Source organism: Ursus maritimus, unplaced genomic scaffold (assembly GCF_017311325.1).
Source record: "Ursus maritimus isolate PB19 unplaced genomic scaffold, ASM1731132v1 scaffold_18, whole genome shotgun sequence".
Classification (NCBI taxonomy): domain Eukaryota; kingdom Metazoa; phylum Chordata; class Mammalia; order Carnivora; family Ursidae; genus Ursus; species Ursus maritimus.
The window spans coordinates 43,251,694-43,276,351 of record NW_024424230.1 but is presented as its reverse complement, the minus strand read 5'-3'; the positions used below and the strand labels follow the sequence as shown (position 1 = coordinate 43,276,351).

The window sequence follows — 24,658 nt, the reverse complement described above, 5'->3', positions numbered from 1 at the left end:
GACCTTTGGCGTGTTTCTTTAAATCTCAGCTTCTGGAGGATTAGGATGGGGATCTCCTAAATATGAAATTCATCACAAACTGTCCTTTCTTATCACAAACTCCAAAATTTCCACCCCTGGCTCCCAGGCAGTCCTTTGTCATTTCCAGTGCCTGCCTCTCACACCCAGCAGCCTGAGGTGGGGTGGGAACAGAGTCTTGGGGGTGGAGAATACATAGGTGGATGTGGTCTCTCGGGATCTGATCAGAGCCTGGGGTTTGGCTGCTGCGCCTTCTGACCAGAGCCTCATTAATATACAGACGATTCCCTTAAACACTGGAATTTTTTCTGGATGGGGAAGGAAAGCTCCATGTCAGTGTGCCTCGTGCTGTCAAAGATTCTCTCCCTGGTCTGTGTGAAGACAAGTCCCCTGGAGAAACAGTTTATCAGCTTAAATAAATTTTCATTCAGCAGTTCACGAAAAATTTATAGAAGACTTACTATCTGCTGGGCCTTAGGAAGACACACATCTGAAACTAAAGCATTGATGGTGGTTCGAGGAACTCAAGGTCTGGTCGGGGAACAAACGTCTAATGCAGCAACTAGGCGCGGCCTGAGGAAGGTGTGGCGTGGACAGCACGGAGGAGAAGCGAGCTTCTGAGTAGAGCCTTGAGAAATCTGCTGAAAGGTGGGAGGGGGGCAGCCCTGGTTGAGGACAGAAAGTCCTGCACTTGGCCATGGAGATGGGAAGGACCACGCATGTTCAGGAAACATGGCTTAGGATTAGGAAAAACGTGCAGAATATGTGTCTGGAAACCCCAGAGCCCTGGCTCTCCCTGCGAGAGGCTCTCACTGAAAGAGGCTCACCGAGTAGAGGTGACAGGGAGAGCTGGCTCATGTCACCTGGTTCACCCTCCTTCCAGGACATGCACGCAGTGGGGAATGCAGGATGTGGTTGTTTTCGTATTAAATGTCTATTTCTTTCTTTTTCTATTTTAGTGCTAATACGTATCATTGAATTTGTGAAAATTAAATGAAAGAACAAAGCAACTCCAAGAGAGAAGTCTTTTTCAAATACCTCCAGAACACCTACCATTTGCATGCCCGATGTCCTTGAAGGACTTTGTTTTCAGCTGACTGCTATTTTAGCTCTTAAATAATGTCTAAGAGAAACACCTTGTGGGGTAGAAGCATAACCCCTAGAGGTGTTAATAGCACGAGCTCAAATGTGACAGACACCTGGATTTGAATCCATGCTCTCTCCCTCAATAACTTTTGATGTTGGGCAAGTCGATCAAATTCATCTTTCTCTCTCTTGCCCCCTCTGGGTTTTCTCCTATTTTCTCACGTTCCAGAGCCTGTTTCTCCTCCCTTTACACCTAATAAACTCCAACACAACCTTCAGATATCATTTCAAATGCCGCTTCCACAATGAAGCCCTCCATGACTATGTCCAATCTCCTTGTAAATGATGGCACAATGCGCTATCTTTTCTTCATCACATTTCTGTTTGTACTTATGTGTTTATATCTTATGCTTTAATTCATGTAAGCCTCCAGCTCTACAGTCTTTGATTCACCACAGTGACTCATTGTTTAGCGTATCTGTCACATAGAAGGTATATGATCAACATTTTTGAGTAAATAGGTAAATAAATACCTCCTTTTGCAAGATTGGTCGAGAACTATGTTATATAATGCATCTAAAGCCATTCGGCACAGTGCCTTTTCTATAGTAAGCACTTAACACGTGTGAGTTATGATAATGATCCTTATTCCTGTACGTGTGCTCTTCTCTACTCCTATAGAATACTGAGTAATGAATAATTTGTGTGTCTTCAGCTAAGTTCTGATAGTTCTATTAGCTAAGTTTTTTTTTAAATTTTTTTTTAAATTTATTTGACAGAGATAGAGCCAGCCAGCGAGAGAGGGAACACAGCAGGGGGAGTGGGAGAGGAAGAAGCAGGCTCATAGCGGAGGGGCCTGATATGGGGCTCGATCCCACAACGCCGGGATCACGCCCTGAGCCGAAGGCAGACGCTTAACCGCTGCGCCACCCAGGCGCCCCATATTAGCTAAGTTTTAATAGTGCAAATGCTTTCATTAAGTTCGATATTATGCCCCTGGCTTCTACTGAGCGTTGATTTAAGAAATGGAGACCTTCAGAGTCATCGGTGGAACCATCGATGAGTATTTTCTGCAGTGTAGCTGTCAGGAGCTGGAGCTTCGAGGGTCCAGGTTAGGGCTGCTTCTTTCCAACTGTAACCGTGGGCGACTTAACTCTCTGTAGCTTTGATTCTCTTACCTGGAACGCAGGGATAATAATCTATCTTGCAGTGCTGTTATGATTAAATTATTAATACATAGAAAGAGCTTAGAATGATGCTTGGCACATAATAGACAGTCAGTATATGTTAACTATTATTTCATAAAGACTCATAGAATAAATTATTCCTGGATTTTAGTACAAAAACGAAAACAGAGACCCTTGAATAGCTGGTATTTTCCCTTTTACATCATGGCAGATTTAATAAAGGCTAGTATGTTTCTTCTTTTGACTTGATATCAGAAATTTTAGAGCTAAATTTCGTGTTTAAGTATAGCAAAACCTCATCATTCTGTCTACAGCCTTTGTTAATTTCTTATATTTATCCTGTGTATCTGGATATCTATTGAACTCCACCTCAAATCCTTTTAGGAAGCAAGTGGGCGTACATATGATACATTCATAAATTCCATAATAATACGTTAGGGAAAAAACACATTTTTGGTGGATATTTACATCAGGTAAATTTGATGTGACCTGAAGTTTCTCTATAATTCTCTACAAACTTCTACCCTTCTTTTTGAATAACTAAAATTAAATTTAGTATTAATGGGGAATGATTCAGTACAGAAATTTGAATATAATATGTTCCAAATGCTTATAACTAGAAATTGCAAAATTATTGCTGGAAGTATTTGAAAAGTTCAGCTTCTTTTCCACTATTCATATCATAGAATCATAGAATTTTAGAATAGGAAATAATTTGTTTTCATGTTTCACTTGGCTTGAACAATAAAAAAGAGGCTTGACCAAGTTAATTTTCTGTTAAGCTAGCTTCAATTTCTTCATAAAAATGAGACAAAGCTGTTGTATTTTCATAGAAGCATGGTGATGGAGTATTCGCCGGTTGGGTATTTCATCTGACTCCTTATCAAGGACAACCTCTGCAGCACTTGCAGGGGAGATTATCCAGCTCATGTTACAACCTTTTAAAAAGAACTTTTAAAGACTTTCATTGGTAACTTGTCTTAAGACTTAACATTTCTGCTTTTTCTGTTTAATTTACAACTGAAATTGAAGCTAAAACTGGTACTTTGGCTGGGTAGGGAGGGGAGAAATAATTAATAATCATTTGTTGTGTTATAGCCCATTGTTGAAAACCAGTAATAACTAATTCTTTCTTTCTTTCTTTCTTTCTTTCTTTCTTTCTTTCTTTCTTTCTTTCATTCATCAACCAAAAAGTACTTACAGATTGATGTCTGTTGCCACGATGTGCCAGGTTCTAGAGATGCTCTGATGACTCCTTATCCTCAGTGAGTTTTATGAACTAGGGGGTAGAATGAAATGAAATGAAACCAAGTAACCAAATGAAAAAGAATTTTGAAAACGAACTCTTTCTGCTTCTGCTTTGACTAAGACATTGATATAATAAACATGGGAAATCAAACTCAACTTGAAACAGGTTCTCTCTGATGCATAATTTATTTATAAAGTAATATACTGGGATTTGTTCCTTAAATCTTGGACCTTTCATCTGATGAAAGCCTATATGAGATACAAGTCTGTTGAGCAGAAAGGATTTGAGAAGGATTTCCTTGAAGGAAACGGTGTTACAAGTCCCTAATTTTTGCCCCGACGGTAGGATGGGAAAGGAATCCTACTTTCTTCACCTCAAGCCTTTACTATGACCACTTAGAGAGTTTGCTGTTATGTTCTGAGAATGGGGACCACCTTAGACTGGGATCTGGCTCTAACTTGGGAAATCTAGAGGGTGATGGAGGGGAGAGAAGCAGCATTCATGCTGCACAGGGGACAGCCTACATGCCTGGGGTTTTTTCAGAATAGAAGAGGCAGGAATGCTTCCCATGGGAGAAAGGGCCAGGCTGGAACCATCTATTTCTGCTGTGAACCAGGAGAGCAGAGCTGGCTGCAGGCATGCGAGACAGAACACATCCTCTTTAGCTCATCTTGTGATTTGTAGGTGAGGAGTCCCTGGGGATGGGAATCCCCAAGAATGGAAAATCAAAACAAAACAAGACAAAACTACAACCTCCGAGGAAAAAGTCAGCAATCATCATTTGCTGGACCAGAGAACTAAAAGCTACCTAACCAGTATTTTTCTTTGTTAAATCTGGCAATTTTGCTTGCTTTTGCCCTCTGTCCATAGCCGCGTCAGCTCCTGTCGAAAGGGAAAGGGGGCCATCAGGGAGACACAGGGCAGAAGCTGGTCACACACCCTTCTCGGAAGTCAGGCAGGACTCAGCAGGGCAAGAGAGAGCATTCTTAACTTCGAAGGTGGAAGAATTGCCCAATATTTTGGGCAGAAAACATTCTAGTCAGTCAATTTAATTTCGTGAATGAAAGTGATCACAGACCTGACTCTTTCCTGTGAGCAAGTAGGAAATCGCGGAGATTTGCCAACTTTCCATCCAGGGATGGGGAAGATTATCTTCCCTGAATAAAAGTTTAAAGGGACAGTAAGTGACGAAAATAAATTTGTGGTTTGGTCCCATCCGGACCCACATCCACATGCCCGATGGGAGCAGCACAGGGCGTTAAGGGGGAGACACGGCGGAGGCACCTAACATGGGCTCAGAGCGGGGGTTTCAGAGGAAGTAAATAAAGAGCAGAAGGGATTTGAGGATTTCTGTGCAAAGATGGAAGATAAAACCCTTTAACTCCCTGCCAATTCCCCATAAAACAATTCTAAAGTGATTTTTAAAAGTCTCAAGCCCCGAAGGAAAGGAAGAAGAGAAAAGTAAGCAATAACTACAAAACTTTGTAACCTGGAAAGCAGACGGATGAGAGAGTTGATGGTTCAGCGGAAGTGAGAGAGAAAATCCAACTCTTTGTACGCGGGACCCACAGCTCAGAGACAGGTACTGCCTGGAACTGGTAGGAGAGGGAGCAGCAGAAAGGATAAGATGAGGAGGATTGGTTGAAAGTTCGTTTTTTGAAGTAGTCAGATTCCCAGATCTCAACAACAAACAACCCTGGCAAGAGAAGGACGTTTTATTTTTTTCTAGAGCGAGACTGAGCTCAGTTGGGGATGGAGCTACGTACTGAAACCAGGGGATTAAGCGAATGTGTACAATACTGAATGTTGACCATCCCCCAGCCCGCTTGCATTCAGCTTGCAGACGTGGAACAGCCAGACCTTCACCTTCCACGCAGGGGACTGAAGGTCTTTCTCTGGGTAATCTGACCAGCCTAAGCACAGAGAACTGAAGATGGGGACATCCAGGCTTCCTCCACTAAGCGGTCAAGTCAGATCACCCTACAGTGAAGTTCACAGCACAAGACAGCTACACTTGTGCTTGGAGGCTTTGGTCCCCATTCTTAAATGTGAGCGATAGTCAAGGATAACCAATCATTTGAGCAAAGCTCCTGACGTAATACAGGAAGTGCAATATCTGAATCTTAGGAATTCCAGAAGAAAGATGAGACAAAAAGGGAAAGTCGGATGTAAGGGACAATTCAAGTAAATATACTGGAATTGAAGGATCTGAGTTTGAGATTGAAAACGCTCATTGCATGTCTGGCAACAAAATGAAGTGGATTAAAATAGATGCAAGACATCTCATTATAAAATATCAATGCACTGGGGGAAATTGAGGCACCCATAAACTGAGGAAAAAGGCAGGGGTGGGTGGGAGGTGGGGAATCGGGGGGAAGAGAGAGAGAGAATCAGTAACAAATGGATCATAATTTTCATCTGCCAGAAGTCTTCAAAATTTTTATTCTCAGACTATAATCAATTGTCAGGATAAATAAACCCGCAGCAACAATAATAACAAAGAGGAAGGTAGAGGGACACAGGAGAGAGGCAAAGGGAATTCTCAAGGTGATGGTGCAGGGTGGTTCTAGGGTGGCAGAAATTCACCAGCTAAGGAGCTCCAGCAGTCCAGGTTGGATCCTGCAGAAGCTTCTAGAAGAGGTTTCTTCAGAACGGTGCCATTGAGAGAATGCCTGCTATGTCTCAATATCTTAAGATCTGGAAAACTGATGAAGGATTTGGAGTTAAACTGGTAAATACACAAACAATTAAGAAAACAAACCCTGCAAGATTATTATTAACTTCAGGGGAGACAAAAAAAAAAATGTAAGAAAAGCAAAGATTATAGTGAACTCATGACTCAGCTCTAAAAAAGCATGTCTGTATATATATTTGTGTGTTAGAAACAGAAGGGAAGACAATGAATTTTCTGTAACAGTGGCAAGTCAAGAGACAAATGTCTAACACCCCAAAGAAATCAGCAAGTAGCAGTACAGATCAATTATATAGAGACGTAGAAGCAACTGCCAAAATATTTACTTAAAAGAAGTAAAAGTAATTGCCTTAGGAGAAGGGGGAACTGGGCAGAGAGGCTAGCTTAGTGTTATTGGTAGGCAAAGTTTGTAGAACTATTAATATAAATGTTACAAAAAACTACTAAATTATTTTGAGGTGAAAAGTAGAGTGATGGTGTGGTGGGGGGAGGGGGCTAATAGAGCTCCAGTCAGAGGGAATAAGACATGTGAAGGCCCTGAGCAAGACAGGGAGAGCGCGGCTCTTTTGAGGAACTGAAGTTCAAGGTGAGTGTGCCAGTCGGAGTGAGGGGCAAGGTGGGGAGTATCGAGAGATGAAGCTAGGGGATAAGCAGGCCCAGAGGCCCAGATCATGAATGGACTTTAATTTTATCCTAAGGATAATGGAAGTCCAAGGAAGGACATGTTTATCTGCAAGTAAGAGAAAGATTAAATGAAAACAGCTTGAACAATAAGGGAACTTTATTATGGTTTATCCCATAACAAGATATCTAGAGGCAGGGAGGTTAATTCAGCAGCTCAGTGATACCAGGCAGCCTCAGACTCTCTTCTTTCTACTCTGATCTTGCTCAGCCATGTACGTCTCTCAGAATGGCTAAAAAAGCCAGATACTGCTTCCTCACACAATAGCACCCAAAGGGTAGAAGGAGGGAAAGGCCACTCCTTCCTCCTGTCTTTGGATCAGTTATTTATTGAGGCATAGCAAACCGCATCAAAAATTAATGGCCTGTAACAATCACCATGTTAAGCGCTAAGGACTCTGTGGATCAGTAGTTTGGGTTGGGCTTAGCTGGGAACTTTCGCTACTCTGTCCTGGACTCACTTATTCTCCTGCAGTCAGTCAGCTGGTGGCTTACGTGGGGCTGGATGGTGTAGGGTAAGGTCCCTTACCTGTCTGGGTCCTCAGCTGCGATGACTGGGACAGCTGGCTTCCCTACTCTGCGTGGTCTTCTCTCCCAGTTGACTAGACCGGCCTTCTTCACAGGGCAGGCTCCAGGCCGTGCTCGAAGGAAGTGGGAGCTAACGCTACAAGGCATCTCGAAACCTCGCCTCCAAAATCCCATGGAACTACTTTGCAACATTCTCTTGGTGAAAGCAGGTGACGGGAACAGCCCAAATTCAAGGGATAGGAAAAAGATTTAATCTCATGATGGGAAGAACAGTGAAGTCATATTGCAAAGGTATACATAAACAAGAATGGTAGGAGCTATTATGGCCATCTTGGAAATAAATCTATCACAGCCTCCTTTGAAGGGCAGAGAATATGATGTTACACAAATTATTCTCAGGCCCTTTCCTAAACCAACCGCAGAGGGGGCAATTCAATTGCTCTGGTTGGGTACTCATAATCAAGGTTGACTCCCTGAAACTGAGGACCCTTCCTTCTCTGGAGCAAAAGGATTCTTGTTGCAAAAACGTATGTGCATGGGATTTGGTTAGAAAACTAATCATTATCTTCCAGATTTTTCTAGAGATATGTGATTTCATTTTTAAAGGAAACTTTTAAAAGATAATGATTTCATTTAAAGATAGCCTTTAGAAGATAAAAAGATACAATTTCACATTCGAAACATAACCTTGAAATATGATTTCATTTTTAAGAGAGGATTATTCCTCTTCTTGGAAGAAAGCAAGACTGAAGGCAGGTAGACCAGTTGCAGGATTTGTCAACCTCAGCACTGTTGACATATTGAGCCAGATAATTCTTTGTTGGAAATAGAGGACTTTGTATTTTGCAGTATTGCTGGCCTCTTCCCTCTGGATGCCAGAAGCTTACCTCCAGCTGTAACAACCAACATGTCTGCAGACAATTATCATCTGGGAGACAAAGTTACTCCTGGTCGAGGGCCACTGGGTTTAGAGGGTAATGCAATGATTTAGATGACTATTGCATTGACCCGAACCAAAGTAGAGGCAGTAAGGAAGGAGGCCAGAAGGAATGAGATCTTCGATTTGGCAAATGATGGGGAATGAATGGGAAGGGGAACTGCATGTGGGTGACAGCCAGGTTCTGGTCTAGACACTCTGTGGTTCAGACACGTAAGAGGAGAAACAGGCTTGGAGAAAGTTAGACAATTAGCTCAGTTTGGGACACATTCAGTTTGAGGTGTATGAGAAACATAAATAAAGATGTCCAAGAGGCCTTCGAGTAAGGGCCTCAAACTGGTGATACTTGAGCCTGGTCCAATCTCATACTTAATGTTCTTTGTCTCCATAGTCAAAAAACAAAACACATAGAGCAACACTTAAGAATTTGGAGACTTCATACACAATTTGAAATTTGAAGTTTGTCTAAAATATTGGAAGATCAGAACATATTGGACCCAAGTTCTCGGATGACAAAAGTCCTCTGAGTTTGCCTCCATTTTGCCCCAGTGTCCCCAAGGCCTTCTTGACTCCATCCCATTGCTTGCTCACTTTCCCCATAAGAGTTTGAGTGTAGAATCCTCGCTTTGGTTGGACTTTTCTGCTCTTTGACGTAGACCCAGATACGAGAATGATTCCAAGAGGCTCCATGTTGTATCCTCTGTGTTGCCCTCTGACCCATACATTTCAGTCAGACCTCATAGGTCTTTCTAAATACATCATTCATTTTTCCTTTTCTGATTATCTGACAGTAATACATATTTCTTGTGGGAGACAGAAAATACAACACACGTAGTATCCCAAATCTTACAGTCCTCTTGGGTTTTGTTGCTAGATTTCCATATATCCCCGGAAGTAGTGACCAGAACTCACTTCCCACCTCCAGGAGGGACCCACCTCTCTGTCTCAACTGAGGTAAAGCAGAGTTATTTTTCCAGTGTCGATGGAAGACAATTAGACAAGCTTATGTTTACCTCTCTGCTTTTGTGCGTTTTAAGCCCTTCGTGCTGAGGGTTGCTAAGGAATTTTTTTTTAAACACTCAAGAATTCAGGCAATTAAGTGTTTTTCCAACATCAAACAATTCCATAGTCAGAATTTATTACCCCTCGTGTCTCTCAGTGTTTCAAGGAAACATTTTCCATTCATGTTAACTTGTTATCTCAAATGTTTTTTAAAACGAGCCTTAAGTGTACTATTTGTAAGTAGGTGACAAAGTTCTTTTAAAACTGCTTGAATAATAGAAAAAAATGACATGCCTCTTAGAGAACAAAATGGGCCATGATAATGTGAGAGAGGACATGTAAGAAGGGATGTAATGGTTAGAATTAAAATGACGTCTGACAATTACTTTCAATTTGAACCGAGGTGAAGAAAATCAGAATTACAATACTCTTGTGATTAAACTTTGATGAGATGAAATGTCATCATTGTTTGATGAGAATTTTTTATTAGAGTTCAAAGAATATGAAGGATTTAACCACAATGTACCAACACCACGGGGCTGAATAATCCGTATCAGTTTTTCTCTGCTCTTTCTTACTGCGGGTCACTAGAGAAATCTCAGCCGCTCTCATTCTTCTGTACTTCTGCGACTGTTTCCAGGAGATTGGCTTTTGAAACAACGAGATAAAGCCTACATCCTTTGTGATAAGTTCTGACATTGAGATCCTGGAGTAGCTTAATATGGCAAATCATTTCCAGGAGTCATGTGCTGAGATTTAGCTCCTAAGTTTTCTTTCTCAAAGACATACATTTTAGAGGCTAGATTTCTGGAGAGAAATGGAGAGATCCCACTTTCATCCTGTCTTCCTTGCTGAAAATCAAGATGCACTTTTATTCCCGGGAGGGGGGTTGTTTCCCTTTAGCTTGACATTTGACAATTAAAATTGAGATGGGGGCTCAGGTCTGGAAGACATCGTCCAGTTCTCTTTGGGACACTGATTCAATCCAGGAGGAGAGGAACGTGCTGGCTTAGCACAGACACTTTCTGAGCATAAGGGCAACTGCGGTGCTAGCGATTTCTGGACTGGGTGGGGACAGGAGCGCTAGGAGCACCCCCCACCTTCCCTTTACTGTGACCGGGGGATTCCTGCCTGCCCTCCCTCCCTCTTCCCTGTCTTACGTCTTTCCCCTCTGGGAGCCCTAAATTGAATCAAATTGTTTCTCATAGTCATTGGCTATACATCTCTATATTTTAAAAGATTGTTGTCTTCTGAGAGTCTGAGTCAAGGTATTGAGGGACTTAATCTACAGCCCTGTAGTCTGCAAACACGAAGGTACTGGCTGTGTGTTCAGTTCTGTTTTGTACATGAAAATCTTTCTCCTCTTCCTGTTGTAGGAAAGGGAAAGTCCTGGCGGCGCTTCTTCTATTCAATTACTTCCCAAAGCTGTTGCCGTTGTAACAATGTTAAAACTTAGCCCACTCAAAAATAACCTTTATTTTATTTTATTAAAAAAATACAGTCTGGAGGGGCGCCTGAGTGGCTCAGTCGGTTGCGTGCCTGACTCTTGATTTCGGCTCAGGTCGTGATCTCCGGGTCATGAGATCGAAGCCTGCTTCAAGTTCCACGCTGGGTGTGGAATCTGCTTAGAGTTTTTTCTCTCACTCTTCCTCTGCCCCACACTCCTCCACCCCCCCCGCCCCCAATTAAAACAAAAACAAGAACACACAACTATAAACTTTATAGTCTGATCTAGGGTAAGCTCAAATTATTTCCAAACACCATTTTATTGGTTCCCTTATTACAATTTTATTTTACTTAAATAGCCAGGAAATTGAAGCTAGAAAGCAGAAGGAGTATTGTGTAAGAGATGTCTGTCATACCCCTGCTCAGGAAAGGAAGAGCATTTTTGGCCATTCAAAGTCCCTTTCAAAAACACTTTGTTAAGTTTAGCTGATTTACCTTTGTGGCATTTGTACTTGAATATTTAAATAATTGCTTCAAAGGCGGTCAAAATGATAATGAGAGGTGAAGTCGGGAACAACTGAGAAGTTTAAACACGCTGCAATCTCTATTGGACATGAAAAGTCAAAGCCTTGGAAAAAGCAGATATGAACGTTGGAACAGTTGGAAGCCTACACACACACAACACAGGGCAGTGGCTCCGAGTGGTCTAGATGGACTTCCCCAGGCTCAAATCCCATGTTTACCGCTTAGTAGCTGTCTGACTTTGAACAAACAACTTACGTTCCTTAGACCTCCGTTTCCTCAACGGTAAAAAGGGGACGACAGCAACACCTACCTCATCAGGTTTCTATGAGGAATGAGTACACAGGTGTGAAAGGCATGTCTGGTGCACAGTAAGTGTCCGATAACTGAAAACTATTACTGTTCTTATTATTGAAACGTGGAAGGCCTTATCAGTGACTTCACAATTAATGCCTGGTTCTCTCTTCTGGATCGAACAAAAAAATACCTCAAATAGTGATCTTTATAATATTTTCGAAAGGAAAAATATCAATGAAAAATGTCTGAAATTATTCAGTTTCCCCGTGGAGCAGCCAACACTATATTGTTTTTTTTTCCCCCCAAGATTTTATTTTTCAGTAATCTCTACACTCAATGTGGGGTTCGAACTCACAACTCTGAGATCAAGAGTCACGTGTTCCACTGACTAAGCCAGCCAGATGCCCCAACACTACTTTCTAAGGTCTGTGACAGTCCAGGTCTGTAGTACTTAGTATACTGCCCTTTGCCGAAGTTGTAGACAAGGATTTCCTCTAGCGTGGATGGAATATGTTTCTTGCCACTTAAGGAAGCATGGCTGATGGGAAATTAAACTGATAGATGAATGGGAGAAAGGGGAGAACTTTGTGTGATTTAGGGGAATAATTTAGGGAATTGGGATTAATTGGGATGTGAGATCCAGTTTTTGCTCTAATTTTTCTTTTCTTTCTTTCTTTCTTTTTTTTTTTTCAGAGAGAGAAAGAGACCATGAGCAGGGAGGGGCAGAGGGAGAAGGAAAGGGAGAATCTCAAGCAGGCTCCACAGCACAGAGCAGGGCTTGATCCCATGACGCTGAGATCATGACCTGAGGCAAAATCAAGAGTTGGAGGCTTAACTGACTGAGCCACTCAGGCGCCATATTTTTGCTTTATTCTTGGGTATAATCTTGGGTAATTTACATAATCTCTTTGACACTTGGTTTTCTCATCTTTGGAAATGAAAATGATAGTAATGCTTATCCCATTTAATGGAGACTAAATGATGGAGAGTAATATTTATAAATTATAAAGCCCCATATCTATACTCATAGTTGACAATCATTCTAATCCATGCATTTCTCCTCTACCTTTCTGGCCTGTGGCCAATGCTTTCATAAGGGAAGAAGGAATCCAGGCTATGATTGCCGTCTGTTCACAGATTAACCTCCTGTCTCCAGATTGGAGTGTTCCTTGCATCCACTCACCCATCCACTCCTCCGTTCACCCACCCTTTCATCCATTCGCCATGCCTTTATTGAAAACTAGCCATGTGCTATCACTATGCTATGCATAAAACTTTTGAAAATCAGTGCCACAGTTTCTCAGAGGTTTCTGACTATGTGCAGGGAGAACTCAACTCAGCTTTCGAGAGTTCTCAATGTCTCCTTAAACCTCAGGAGTGAAGAGGTAGAAAATGAAAAAAAAATAGTAAGAATTACTCAGGTGACATATTGTTTTGGACATTTTCCAAGCAGGATAATTATCTAAAATCAGGCTGACATTTATATCTCTAGCTTCCCATGCTTGTTAAAATACTTTTCTTGCTGAAATCCTCATTGAGCTAAATTTCATCTAACATCTGGCCATTGTATAAATATAGCAATGAAAACATGTCTTGTTGCCTACACATTAGGTATAAATTTTAGAAATCCAATTAGTGTTTTATTCTCTCTGTGCATTTTTTCTTTGATTTTTCTGTAGTGCTTGAGTTACTTTCAGGCTCCTAACTGGAACTATAAGAATTCAAATATTTAGCACATATCAACACAACAGCCAAGCAACTAGATTGGGGTATAGTGCTTTGTAGTATTTCCTAGCGATTGTGAGATAATCCTTCAGTTTTTTATTCATTCATGCAACAAACATATATTGAGCGAAATGTCAAGCCTGGTGCTCAATGCTGAGGGTGGGGGATATGGAGTAAATAAAATACCATCTTAGCCCTTAAGGAGTTTAGAAGCTAGTAGGGGAGACAGATACCTACACAAGCTATTTCGCTACGATGTGAGATACTGCTGTTGCCATATTGGCGAACACTGACAAATGCTGTAAGAAATGTATGTATCCACCTGGCTCCGAAGGCATCGTTCACTGCTCATCTGATGGGTTGCACACTACATAAATGATTGTCCTCATTCCCTGAGGGTCTACAGCCCTCAAAATTGAGGAGCCCCTCAAACTGAGAACCCAAGGGAGTGTCCCAGTACTCACTGTGCCTACCTCATCCATCTGGGTAGGCAGAGTCTGCCAAATGCCCTGAGGATGGGTCATCTAGTTAGCCATCCCAGCCTCATCTGAGCCACAGTTGGTAACGTCTTCACTTTTACACTCACTGTAATGACAGCTGATCTTCAACGGCCTATTCTGCATGGATGCGAACATTTAGAAGTAAGCCCACGAAAGCACAATTTTCACTGTGCACATCAGAGCCTACCAGAGCGTATCCTCCGCAGCCTTTCCAAAAATGCATTTCATTATATAGATTCCACCGCTGTTTCATTTGGTGTTGATTATACTCAAATATCTAAACCTCTGGGTCATTCTAAAGGATGCTCTTAGGGTCTAACTCGGAAAATCTACGAATGAATTTTTGAACATTATCAGATGCAATGCTTACTTTTTAAACATTAAGTTTATTTGCACAAACTTAGTAGTATGAGATACAATGTAATTCATGGAAATCAACCACAATGCTAATACTTAATAGATTATTCCAAATATTAGACATTATAGCTTAAATCTTAACATTAGCTCTGATGTTGGAATAACATTTCAGTTAATAAATAATTGTGAATATAACCATATGTTCAGTTTATTCTCACCAGTTTATCATGAATTACAATTGTGATTTGGGTCATAAAAGTGATAAACAATTATATTTTCATAAATTGCATGTTTATTTAATTAATCCTGAAGAGAATCTAAAAATATATTCCAACGGGTTATATAAATTAGGTGTAATTTTTAGCTCTTGGATTTTAACATGCGTGGGTAACACTATAACTGCTTTCATGGAGTATGGTCATCTGCAAAACTGAGCGGCCACAGTTTTTGAGCCCTGAATTAAATGTCTTCTATGTATTTCAGAGAACTACAAATTTCAAAAGTTTCTGCTATTTTGGAGTGATCTATAAAGTATTACAATACCAATGCAAGCACACAAAATTTGTGGTGAAGAAAGTGAGTTTTGTTCAGTGCACTTTCCAGATAGTAGTCACATCTTCTTAATAATTTTGATGCCATAAACATATTAGGAAAGACAGAATTTCTTTCAGGCATAAGAGTTGATTATGAGTTTGCCCATTCTATAATGCTTATAATGAGAAGTTATACTGGCCTTGTATCGTCTGATAAGGCTGTCTCTTGAGCTCCTACTGTCATCTAGTTGTCACAAAGGCAATTTCTCTGTCAAATGTTCACAACATACAGGGGTAGTATCAACACGATGCAACAAAGGGCCTTGCCTGGATTAATTTTAGTGTTTGGAATTTGCTACTCTATTTTGGAATTTTCCTCTTCATTACTGAATTGAAACCAGTAAGTTAAATTGCGTGGTTTCACGGCCTAAGAAGAATGTTCTGTCCTATTTGGAATCAGGTCTCTAACAATTAATCAGATAGTTTAATGCCATCATCTATGTTATTCAAATATTTCTAATCCCTTTGTAACATTTTCCAGACTGAGCGGCAGCTAGGGCCTATCAACTGCATTAGGAGAAGAGTCAGAAAGGGGAAGAATTTATGAAAAGCATCAAATGATAGAAACAAAGTGTAGGAATCTTACATTTAGGCAACAATTTAGGTACCAGAAAAGAATTCCTTCCAGTGTAAAAGTTAGGACTCTTGGGGGAAAAAATGCCAACTTCAACAACAAAAATATACATTCAAATGCTGTGCCCCAAATATTTAAGAAAGCCCCCCCAAACTTAAAAATGACTCTTACCCTTTGTACTTCTTTTGACAAACTGTATACATTTTCATTGTGGGGACCATCTTACAATTTTGGGGTGATTGTTTTATTTTTCCATAGGGAAGAGATGCTTGGCATTGCTTCCTGGCTGGGTATAATTCATTTACGTCCTTCCAGTTTTTTCTCTCTGATCTTTTTTCTGCCTATCCATCAGCAGCACTCTCCTGGGAGCAGCACGATGCACTTCATTAATAAGAAGGGATTAAAGGAAAAAGCCCTGGTCTCTTAATACACTTGGATAATTTGGTGCCATCCACAAGGCAATAGACCCCTGCTGTATAGATGTCATTAGAAAGGTACAATTTCATTACTTTTTACTGGCAGAGCCTTGAGTGAAATACAAAATATGTTGCCTCATATGCAGGAAAAAAAGTGCTAAAGCTTTCATTCACGTTATGCCTCTAAAATAGTAGAATAGGCAAAAATATATTTTATGGTTTTTACATTTATATTGCCTTCCCTTAGCAGTCCTTGAAATCAAGCTTTTATTAAATACTGAGCAAAATCAAGATTAGAAGAAAACTATTTACATTCTTAAATCCTAGATGAAATTCATGGATTTTTATTAACTAACACATACCTACTAAGTGCCAGGCACTCTGCTGGTTGCTGGAAAACAATTTACAAAAACATCATTCATGCGTTTTTTTTTTTTTTTAAAGCACTAACTTATTAAATACTCTAACTGGAAGTGAGTATAAAAGTGAGTGTATAAGAAGTAAACCATATGGCTGAATAAAATCAATTGTAAGCCAGTAAATTGTAAGCATATTTGAAAAATCCATTTAACTTTTCCTTGTTAACCTACATTTTGAGCTGACGTGTTTACCACTGGTTGATAGCATTATCTTTTGAGCTTATCCGCACCCCCCCCCCCAATTTTAAGCCTGTAGTGATTGTGCAAACGTCTGAAAAGACAGGCATAAACCATTATTAGAATCTCACTCTACTTCCTATAGATGCCGCCCCAAACAGGAAATGATGGGTCTCCCTGGTGGAGGGTGGGGCTGGCCACACATCTGAGCAAGGGGCCTGGGATTTAGGAATCTGCCACGAAAACCATCAGTGGTACTCCCAGGTGCTGCCCTGGGGTGATGACTCCCTGGGAACCTCGCACATTACTTTCTTAGCACCGAAGAGAATCAGGTTGAACAGTGGTCCATTATCTCACTGCCACAGACACACACCTGCACTAACACTAAAAAGTGGCACATAGTTGGAACTATGGGTGAGGAAGAAAGCCCTTGATTATCAGCTTATTTTCAAGCCATTCTTCGCAGTGATGGGTTTTTGCTTCCCTACTAGCTTTTCGTTCAGTTAAATTGACATTTGCGGCTCTTTGTCTAAGATAAAGTCTAGCCTGGATGGTTGAGATGATAGAGACTGGGGTTTCCAGAGACCGTTCTACTAACTTAAGGCACAGCAATACAGGAAGAACAAAGTATCTCAACAAGTAAATGAGTCAGTAATGAAAATACTTAAAAGCGGTGTTGGGTTACTAGGTCCAAAATCTCTACAAATGAAAGCTTGGTTATCAAGTCAGCTCTGAATACGGAGTGTTCTGATGTCCTCACCCTTTTACTCTGCAACCATGGCCTGCCTTGTCTCTCGTGCATTTTCATTCAATAAAATACCGTCACATGCCACACTGAAGATTATCAACGAACCTCATGAGAAGAGACAGAGCAGCAGAAATGGGGACTGGGCAGGGCCCCCACGTGACACCTTCCAGAGGGTGCAGAACTTAATAACAAAAAGTTAGGATTCAGCTAGTTATGTTCTTGTTATCAAAAAGAAATCTCAACTAATGTTTAAATATAGATAACCAAAGTCACAAACAAAACCCCCAGTTTTGCCAATGAATTAAAAAAATAAGCAACATGGTTAAGTGGTTAAAAGCTTAGATTGTTAACCTCACGTGGTATATTTGAGGATGTGCACTGAAAACAGATCAACTATTTGATTCCAGAATATACATTCCTCTTTCCTTATGATTTTTTATAATGGTAATTTTCCCTCCACTCCAGTAAGATCTTATGAGTCTGTTTGTCCTTTTGTCTTAATACGTATTTCTAATGATCTGGATGTTTTATTAGGTGGAACCAATAAATATACAGGGTTTCTGAATATTCTTCAAATTTCTGGGCTTTAGGTCCACATTACCTTGGGCACTGAGGAAGAAGAAGGAATATTATGAATTGGAGTTCAGGTTGAAAGTTGGGTATTTGACATATAAAATAGAAACAATTCATTAGCAATGACCCTTGTTAATATTCTCTTGCCGAGGTAGTTTATAATAAGGGACTGCCCATAAAGAGCTTGTTATATTTCCTCTCTTGAATGTGCATGACTCTGTGACATACTGTCCCTTGCATTGAAAAACTTGACTTAATGGAATAAATACTCAAACGAGGATCGACAATCCCAGGGTCATGGTAGAGGAGGAATAAGCTGATAGGTATGTCTCTAAGCTCTACCAGGCAAGACTTAACCAAATCTTGACAGACATTTTAAAGTGATTGTTAATGAATGGCAACACGATAAACTAGGTTCATATTTGCTTTGGGGACACTTTAAGAAGACTTCTTTTTTAGATTTGGAATTCGCAATAGGTCTCTTCCATTTCTCCTTGGTAGAACAAAGAAATATTTCTTGTCTAGCCTGAATAATATGACATGAAAAAACAACCCTGCACATGGCTAATTTATAACAAATCTGTTTCCTTAATGGGTGGAAGGAAATCCGGGGACAGTTCTGAGGGTTCTTGTCTGCTTTCAGTGCCATCTTCTAGTCATACTGAAGACAGCACCTCGCCCGACGGGTCTTTCCCCTTCTTCTCCTCTCCCCGGTCAATGTCAATCACATGCACCACTCCAGGTTTTAGGATCAGGTCATCAGTCTCTACCTGACTCCTGTTGTCCTCCACTTCCATGTAGCTCCCCTTTGTTTGCTGGGCAGCTTTGCTGAAGGCTTCTTTCAGACGACGTTTGAGTTCAACATCTGGACAGAAGACATACTCGTAAAGGCCACCAGCGAGGACAGCTCCTATGATCGGTCCAACCCAATATATCTGGGGGAAAAGATGGAAGAGCAATAGAGTGAAAGTGGAGGAAAACTATTCCTTTGAACAACTCATGAATCTAGAGCTTAGCTGGTTGACATTAAGAGAGCAAATGTGCTGTGCAGAAGAAAGCAGGATTGGAAAGAACATAACAAAATACATCATCTGCACATCAGAGATCCATAAATTGCTAAATAATATGTGAATGGAAAACAGTGAAAGACTATTTTCTCTTTTCTTGCTTTCATTAGTTATTTCCTTTCTGTTTTCTGATGATCCTTAAAGTCGAGATAGCTCCTTTTTGGTGGGACTGCACATTAAGTGCGCACTAAGAATTCTTCAACTAAAATAGAAAAAAAAGAATTTCTGCAGAGTACTTGCCTTATTTTCTTAATATTGCCATCTGATGTTGGTTTCTTACCTAGCCACGATCAATACACAGATTTTATCATTTGAGCTGTGATTAGTCACAGAGCATGATCCACGGAATCCCAGCTCCACCACTTAGCAATTTGGTGAGTTCTTACGTCAGTGACTTAACTTCTTAAACCTTAATTTCCTCATCTGAAAACTGGGGATTATAATAACACAGACCTCATGGGTTGTAAAAATTAAATTGGAATAATACTTGTAAAATATTTATGAGTTCTAATTCATAGCAATTGGCTCCATTCCATGTTTCCTAGACAATTTAAAGTTGTATGTGAATAGGCGGATGGTAAGTCATTTTCTGTATGCTACATGCTTTTCTTCCCTAAAATCTGGTGATTTGTTTTAATTGAAAACCTCAAGATTTGTTCATTACTGTTCATTCATTGTCGTGGTCCCTACCATGGTCACTTGGTGAAAAAAAAACCAGTCCTGGGTTTAAGGGTGTTGGTTCGTTGGGGATTAGCAACTCCACAGAATTTTTCATTCAACAAATGGAAACTTTTTATAGTGTCGTTCTTGTGTCTAGAGTAACCTAAATGTTGAGTTTTGGTAAACTTCAGTGTTTGCTTGGTGCACATATATGAAGCAGAATATTAGGCATTCATTTAACAGATTCAGTGGAGCAATAGAAGCTTGTTTATCGAGCCAGCTGTACTTAGAACTTTTCTTGTATTAACTCCAACAGCAACCTCTGAGATAGATATGATTATTGTCCTGATTTTATGGGTAAGAAAACTGACACCCTGAGAGGGCAAGAGGCTCGCTTAGGATTTCATGCTTAGCAAGTGCTTAAACTACTGCATCACCTTCCGTGAGACTCCCCTTTTTCTCATTTGAAAAAATAAGAGAAATGCTTCTGGTTTTAAGACACTCTCTGGAAATTAATTTCCCGTAGCATCCTCATTGCAAAATCTAAAGAAAATTCCAAATTTGAGCTGTCGCTGAGCAAATATGCTTCACATGGAAACTTCTGGTAGAGTGGCTGCAAGAACCAAGCTCCTTATCTTGAACAGAAAGAAACCGTGTAAGAGTTGACCTTCTCCATGCCCATTCAAAGGAGAAACGAGAGCCCTCCTCTAAATGTCTTTGCTCTCTGTTCCTTTGGTAAGAGCTCATTAGATATGTTCTATTCCCCGTGCTACGACTCCCACAAGGGAGACAGGGGACTGCTCAGTACTTATGGTGTGTCTCCAAAACTCCTATGAAGCAGACATCTGTCTACACGCTCCCCAAAAAGAGCAAATCTCAGTTTCAAGTTGCTATTCCAAAGCAAAAGTCATACCATACTTTAAAATGACTTTCAAAATTGATAAAGGTCGATAATTTTTCTTGTATAAAATATAGATATATAGAAAATGCGAAGAGGAAAACAGAAACAGTGTCATTACACTACCTAGAAAACTCACCGTTAACGTTCTGATGATGTTTTGGTCTATCAATCAATCTCTCTAGCCCCAAGTATGCTGGAAATTAGTTCTAAAATCCATGCAACCATGGCTACAGAATGTGCATTTGTGTTCAGTGGGGTTACGTTTGTTATAAAATAGCATAAGGGGAAACTTTAATTCAGTCGACAAGCTAAAAAGTTTCCTACTAGTCAAATTTTAGCTAGTCTACCACAACCAGGACGTGATTAATAAAAACATATTTTCATCCACATTTTAAAGTCCTCATCACTAAAGTTAAAAACTGTTATTTGTTGACATTGTAATTACAAAAATAGTTAGAATTTAAAAAAGTTGAACTTACAGTTGTACTTTTACTATAAGTACCCATATGCTGCCTGTTAAAAATTTCCATTCCTGTTCATGTGGCAAACATTTCGAGACATAAATGAAAATATCGGTGGCAAAATGACCAGTCTCATGGATGGTGTATGTTGACATTCTTTGCATGGCGAGGTCCAAAATCTTGCTTTTGAACATGGACTCTCATTCTTTGAGGATTGAAATTACATTTAAAGACTCAGTGCACCTTTCCTAGCAGTGAATGCCTGTAGTAGTGGCACAATTTCCTCTCATTTGTAACGTACGTTACGGTTGGGTGGATGTAACGGGGTCAATAACCACTGTGTGGATGAGATGAAAACACGGGTGACATATTGCTATATTCATGAATTAAAAATAAAGGTTGTAAAATAGCATTCACAGCACGTAAATGATAATAAAAGGTAGCTTTACTTGAGGCTGTCTTACATAAGGCTCATATTTTTATTGGTTATTTTAACTTAGTCTCTGAGTGGCCTTAAAACTGCCACGTTATTCATTTAAGGGCTTTAAATTCCTCTCTTGTAAGAAACAATGGAAATAAAATTGATTGTGATTTTTAAAAATGGATATCGCTACTCTCTGGAAGCACTGGCACCGCATGAATAAGTAGGTTAGCCAGGAGACTGGAAAGCGTGCCTCTTCTGAAAGCCATTTATGTTTCCAGCTATGGTTGTGGTGGAAACAGCATAAACACTTGCACCCTTTATTCCTCTCCGTCTGCAGTTCACATGCTTCCAACTCACATACTATTAATTGGGCTCATGCTTTTGTAAACAAAAAAGATAAATATTTTTGCTATGGGCAGCGCTTTTAAGCATTTCTTTCTTCTTTTTATTCTTTTGCAAGTGTACATTTTGTTATTGCCAGGAAGGCTTTACTTTCAATGATTTAAACATCATATTCACCAAACCACCCTGATTTTCACTCGTTCCACATAGGCAGCCACCCGGTACAGTATATTCTGCTGTAGCTTGTCAGATAACAGTGCCCGCAGCAGTGCTGGTTAAAAAAGACAGACCATTACTGAAGGCGCCGAATAGATACAGATGCAATGTTTTAGAGTAGATCTGGGCTAGTCTCTCCCTGGTCTTTATGAAAGGTGGAGGAAAGTGGGGAGTCAAGGCTGGGAGGGAGGAAGAAAACTAATAAGCAAAGAAAAAAAGAGCTCCATGGGTAATTGTCCTCAACTGGAGGACAGGAACTATCAACATGACGATTACCCAGTGGTTTTCCCAATTTCCCATGATAACTGCGGGTCCAAAGGATCGGGCGGGGTTCATGCTGGCACCGGTGTAATTGATCTATAGGGAAAAAGAAAACAACTTCAGACATTGCTGAGACAGGACTAGTAGCAGGAAGCGTTCACTGCAATTTGCTACTATTCGCCAAGTTGGTTAGAGGAACTGTCAAGACGTTAGCAGCCGTATCAACATTCTCATCATCAAGTTAGCAAAATAATCACCTACACTGGGCAGACGAGGCTGGATATTAAAGAACTACAGCTGTAAAACACAACACCTTTCGGCCAGCTCTAGGGTGAGGATAAATGAAATGAATCAATTATTTAAATGGACTTGGAAACTTACTGCAAATAAGTGTCCAATTGCAACAGAAAATCCAATTGCTAAAGCTACCGAGCCAGTGACATCAGTCCGTTTGGAATCACAGCTGGCAAAAATGGTGAACACCAACTGAAACGTGATTATCAACTCCACCAGGAGACCGTGACCAGCGGTAAGATTTCCATGAACCTAGAAAGAGAAAAAATGCTCCGTCTGAATCGAAGTGAGAGTACATTTTCTGTGATAACGTATCACTGTGAAAGGCATACTTCATCACTGGAAAAAGCAATGGTTAATTTGGTCCCCTGTTCCACCCCACAAGTGAGATGCTCCCTCTGCATCAAAAAAAAAAAAAAAAAAAAAAAAAAGGAAAAAATTTCAAAAAAAAAAAAAAAAAAAAAAAAAAAAGGAATAAATTTCCACTCATTTTGGGCCATCACAGATAATTAATTACTCCTACAATGACCAAGCGGGAATTTCTGCTGAATGTCCTTTTCTACAAAGGAAGCAAAACGTGCCACTGCTGCATTTAACTTATAAAGGAGTTTCTTGAGAGTCTTGTAATTTTATAAGGCAATGATTAAATCCATTAATTAGGTTTAAATTAATTAATATATATTTAAATTAAAATTTAAACTGTGTGTGGTTTTTTAAAAATCAATCCCGGTGCTGAGCTAACAACTGACGTTCCTAGCCAGTTAAGGACAAAACCAGGATTGAATGCCAATTTATTTTTTAAGTGTGACCCTTGATGTAGATCATTTTAAATCTCACGAACGTGACAAGAAACAAAATTGTGTCTTCTGCTAGCCAACCAACAAATAGTTGTAATAAAAATGCCTTAAGCTAAATATATAGTCTAGTATAGTCACTAGGATGAGAGTGAGAGGGACACGATTTTGGTGCCACCTAGACTTAATAATATTCAAGTCACTTGATGGCAAACAATGATTATATATGGATACAGTCCCTGTTGCGGGGATCAGTTTTCACGCGCTTCAAGGGTCATCAGAAATTCTCTGGGAAGAAATGAGCAATTTTAGGAAAGCCTCTCAGGCCACCGGGGTGTCATGTAGCAGGGGTCTGCAAGAAGCCCGGACTCCTAGTTTGAAAACGAGAGCTAAAGATGCTACCGTGGTGACCCCCAAGCCCCCCATCACACTGGGAGGTGTGACGAGGTAGAGAATCCCGGCTCCGATGATGGCGCCCAGGCACTGGGCCGCGATGTAGAAGACAGACTTGGCGATGCTTATCTTCCTGGTGCACACCATGGCCACCGTCACAGCAGGGTTGATGTGGCCGCCACTGATGTGACCAAAGCACTGCACCATAGTCGCGATGCTGAGTCCAAAGCAGAGGGAGATGAGAACCATGTCGACAGGTAGTGGCTTTTCCGTCCCCCCCCAGTTGATGGTGGACCCCAGGCTGAGGAGCACAAAGATGAACATAGCCAGAAATTCTGCCGTGACTGCCTTCCAGAAAGCTTGAGTCCAGACCCCTCTGAAGGCCACCATGATGCTCTCTCTTCTACACAACGGTCCACACTTACTGAAAAGAAAACAGATCGGGTCAGTCTACCACAGCAGGGTTCATGAATTTGGGTGAAGACTCCAGGCCTGTGATCTTGCCCAACTGGGGGGCCCCCCTCAAAGGGTATTTGCATATCAGGAAAGAATGCTTCCAGAAAACCTTCTTAATGAATCGTCGCCCTAACAGTCGAATCGTGAGGCTAGCCTCCTTTTACGTAAGAGTCAAAGATCATCCAGTTGCACGGATGTGTCCCTAGAAAGGAAAATGTCTAAATCGAGCTTCTTAAAGAACTAAGAAGGGAATATATTTACCTCAGAGCAAGTTTTTAAGTGTCAATGTACTTTTCTATTTTGAGCGTAAAGCAAAAAAAAAAAAGGGGGGGGGAGGTCTTTCGCAGTTTTGCACTTTGTTGCTCAAAATGGCGTTCTGAAAATGGATTTGTGCCGCGGGGTGCTCCCCTCCCCCGGCAGACACTGCGGATTTCGGAAGGGGGCCCGCGAGGAGGCCCGGAAAGCCGAAGCGGGTCTTTGGGGAAGGTAAAGTCGTTAGGGGGAGGGGAGCTCAGGGTGACTGGCAGGGGAGGTGGGAACTGCCAGGGCCCGGGCGGGGACGGGGACACTCCCTCCGTCTCCCCTGCGGCGCTGGGCCGTGTCAACCTCGGGCGGGGTTGGGCCCCCCGGGCGGGTGCCAGGTGGACAAACAGCCACCGCCC

General features: G+C 40.9%; 1 protein-coding gene across 1 annotated transcript in view; it reads right to left on the bottom strand.

Moving 5' to 3' along the window:
* Window positions 1–14,242: 14,242 nt before the first annotated feature.
* The window catches only part of AQP4 (aquaporin 4), a 12,701-nt gene continuing 2,285 nt past the window's right edge, over window positions 14,243–24,658 (bottom strand). Inside the window, exons 2-5 of the mRNA XM_008690890.2 lie at window positions 23,550–23,964; window positions 22,441–22,605; window positions 22,075–22,155; window positions 14,243–18,662 (exon numbers count right to left, since the gene is read on the bottom strand). Coding sequence (XP_008689112.1) covers window positions 18,384–18,662; window positions 22,075–22,155; window positions 22,441–22,605; window positions 23,550–23,964 — 940 coding nt within the window. The 3' untranslated portion in view covers window positions 14,243–18,383. The remainder of the gene's footprint in view (window positions 18,663–22,074; window positions 22,156–22,440; window positions 22,606–23,549; window positions 23,965–24,658) is intronic.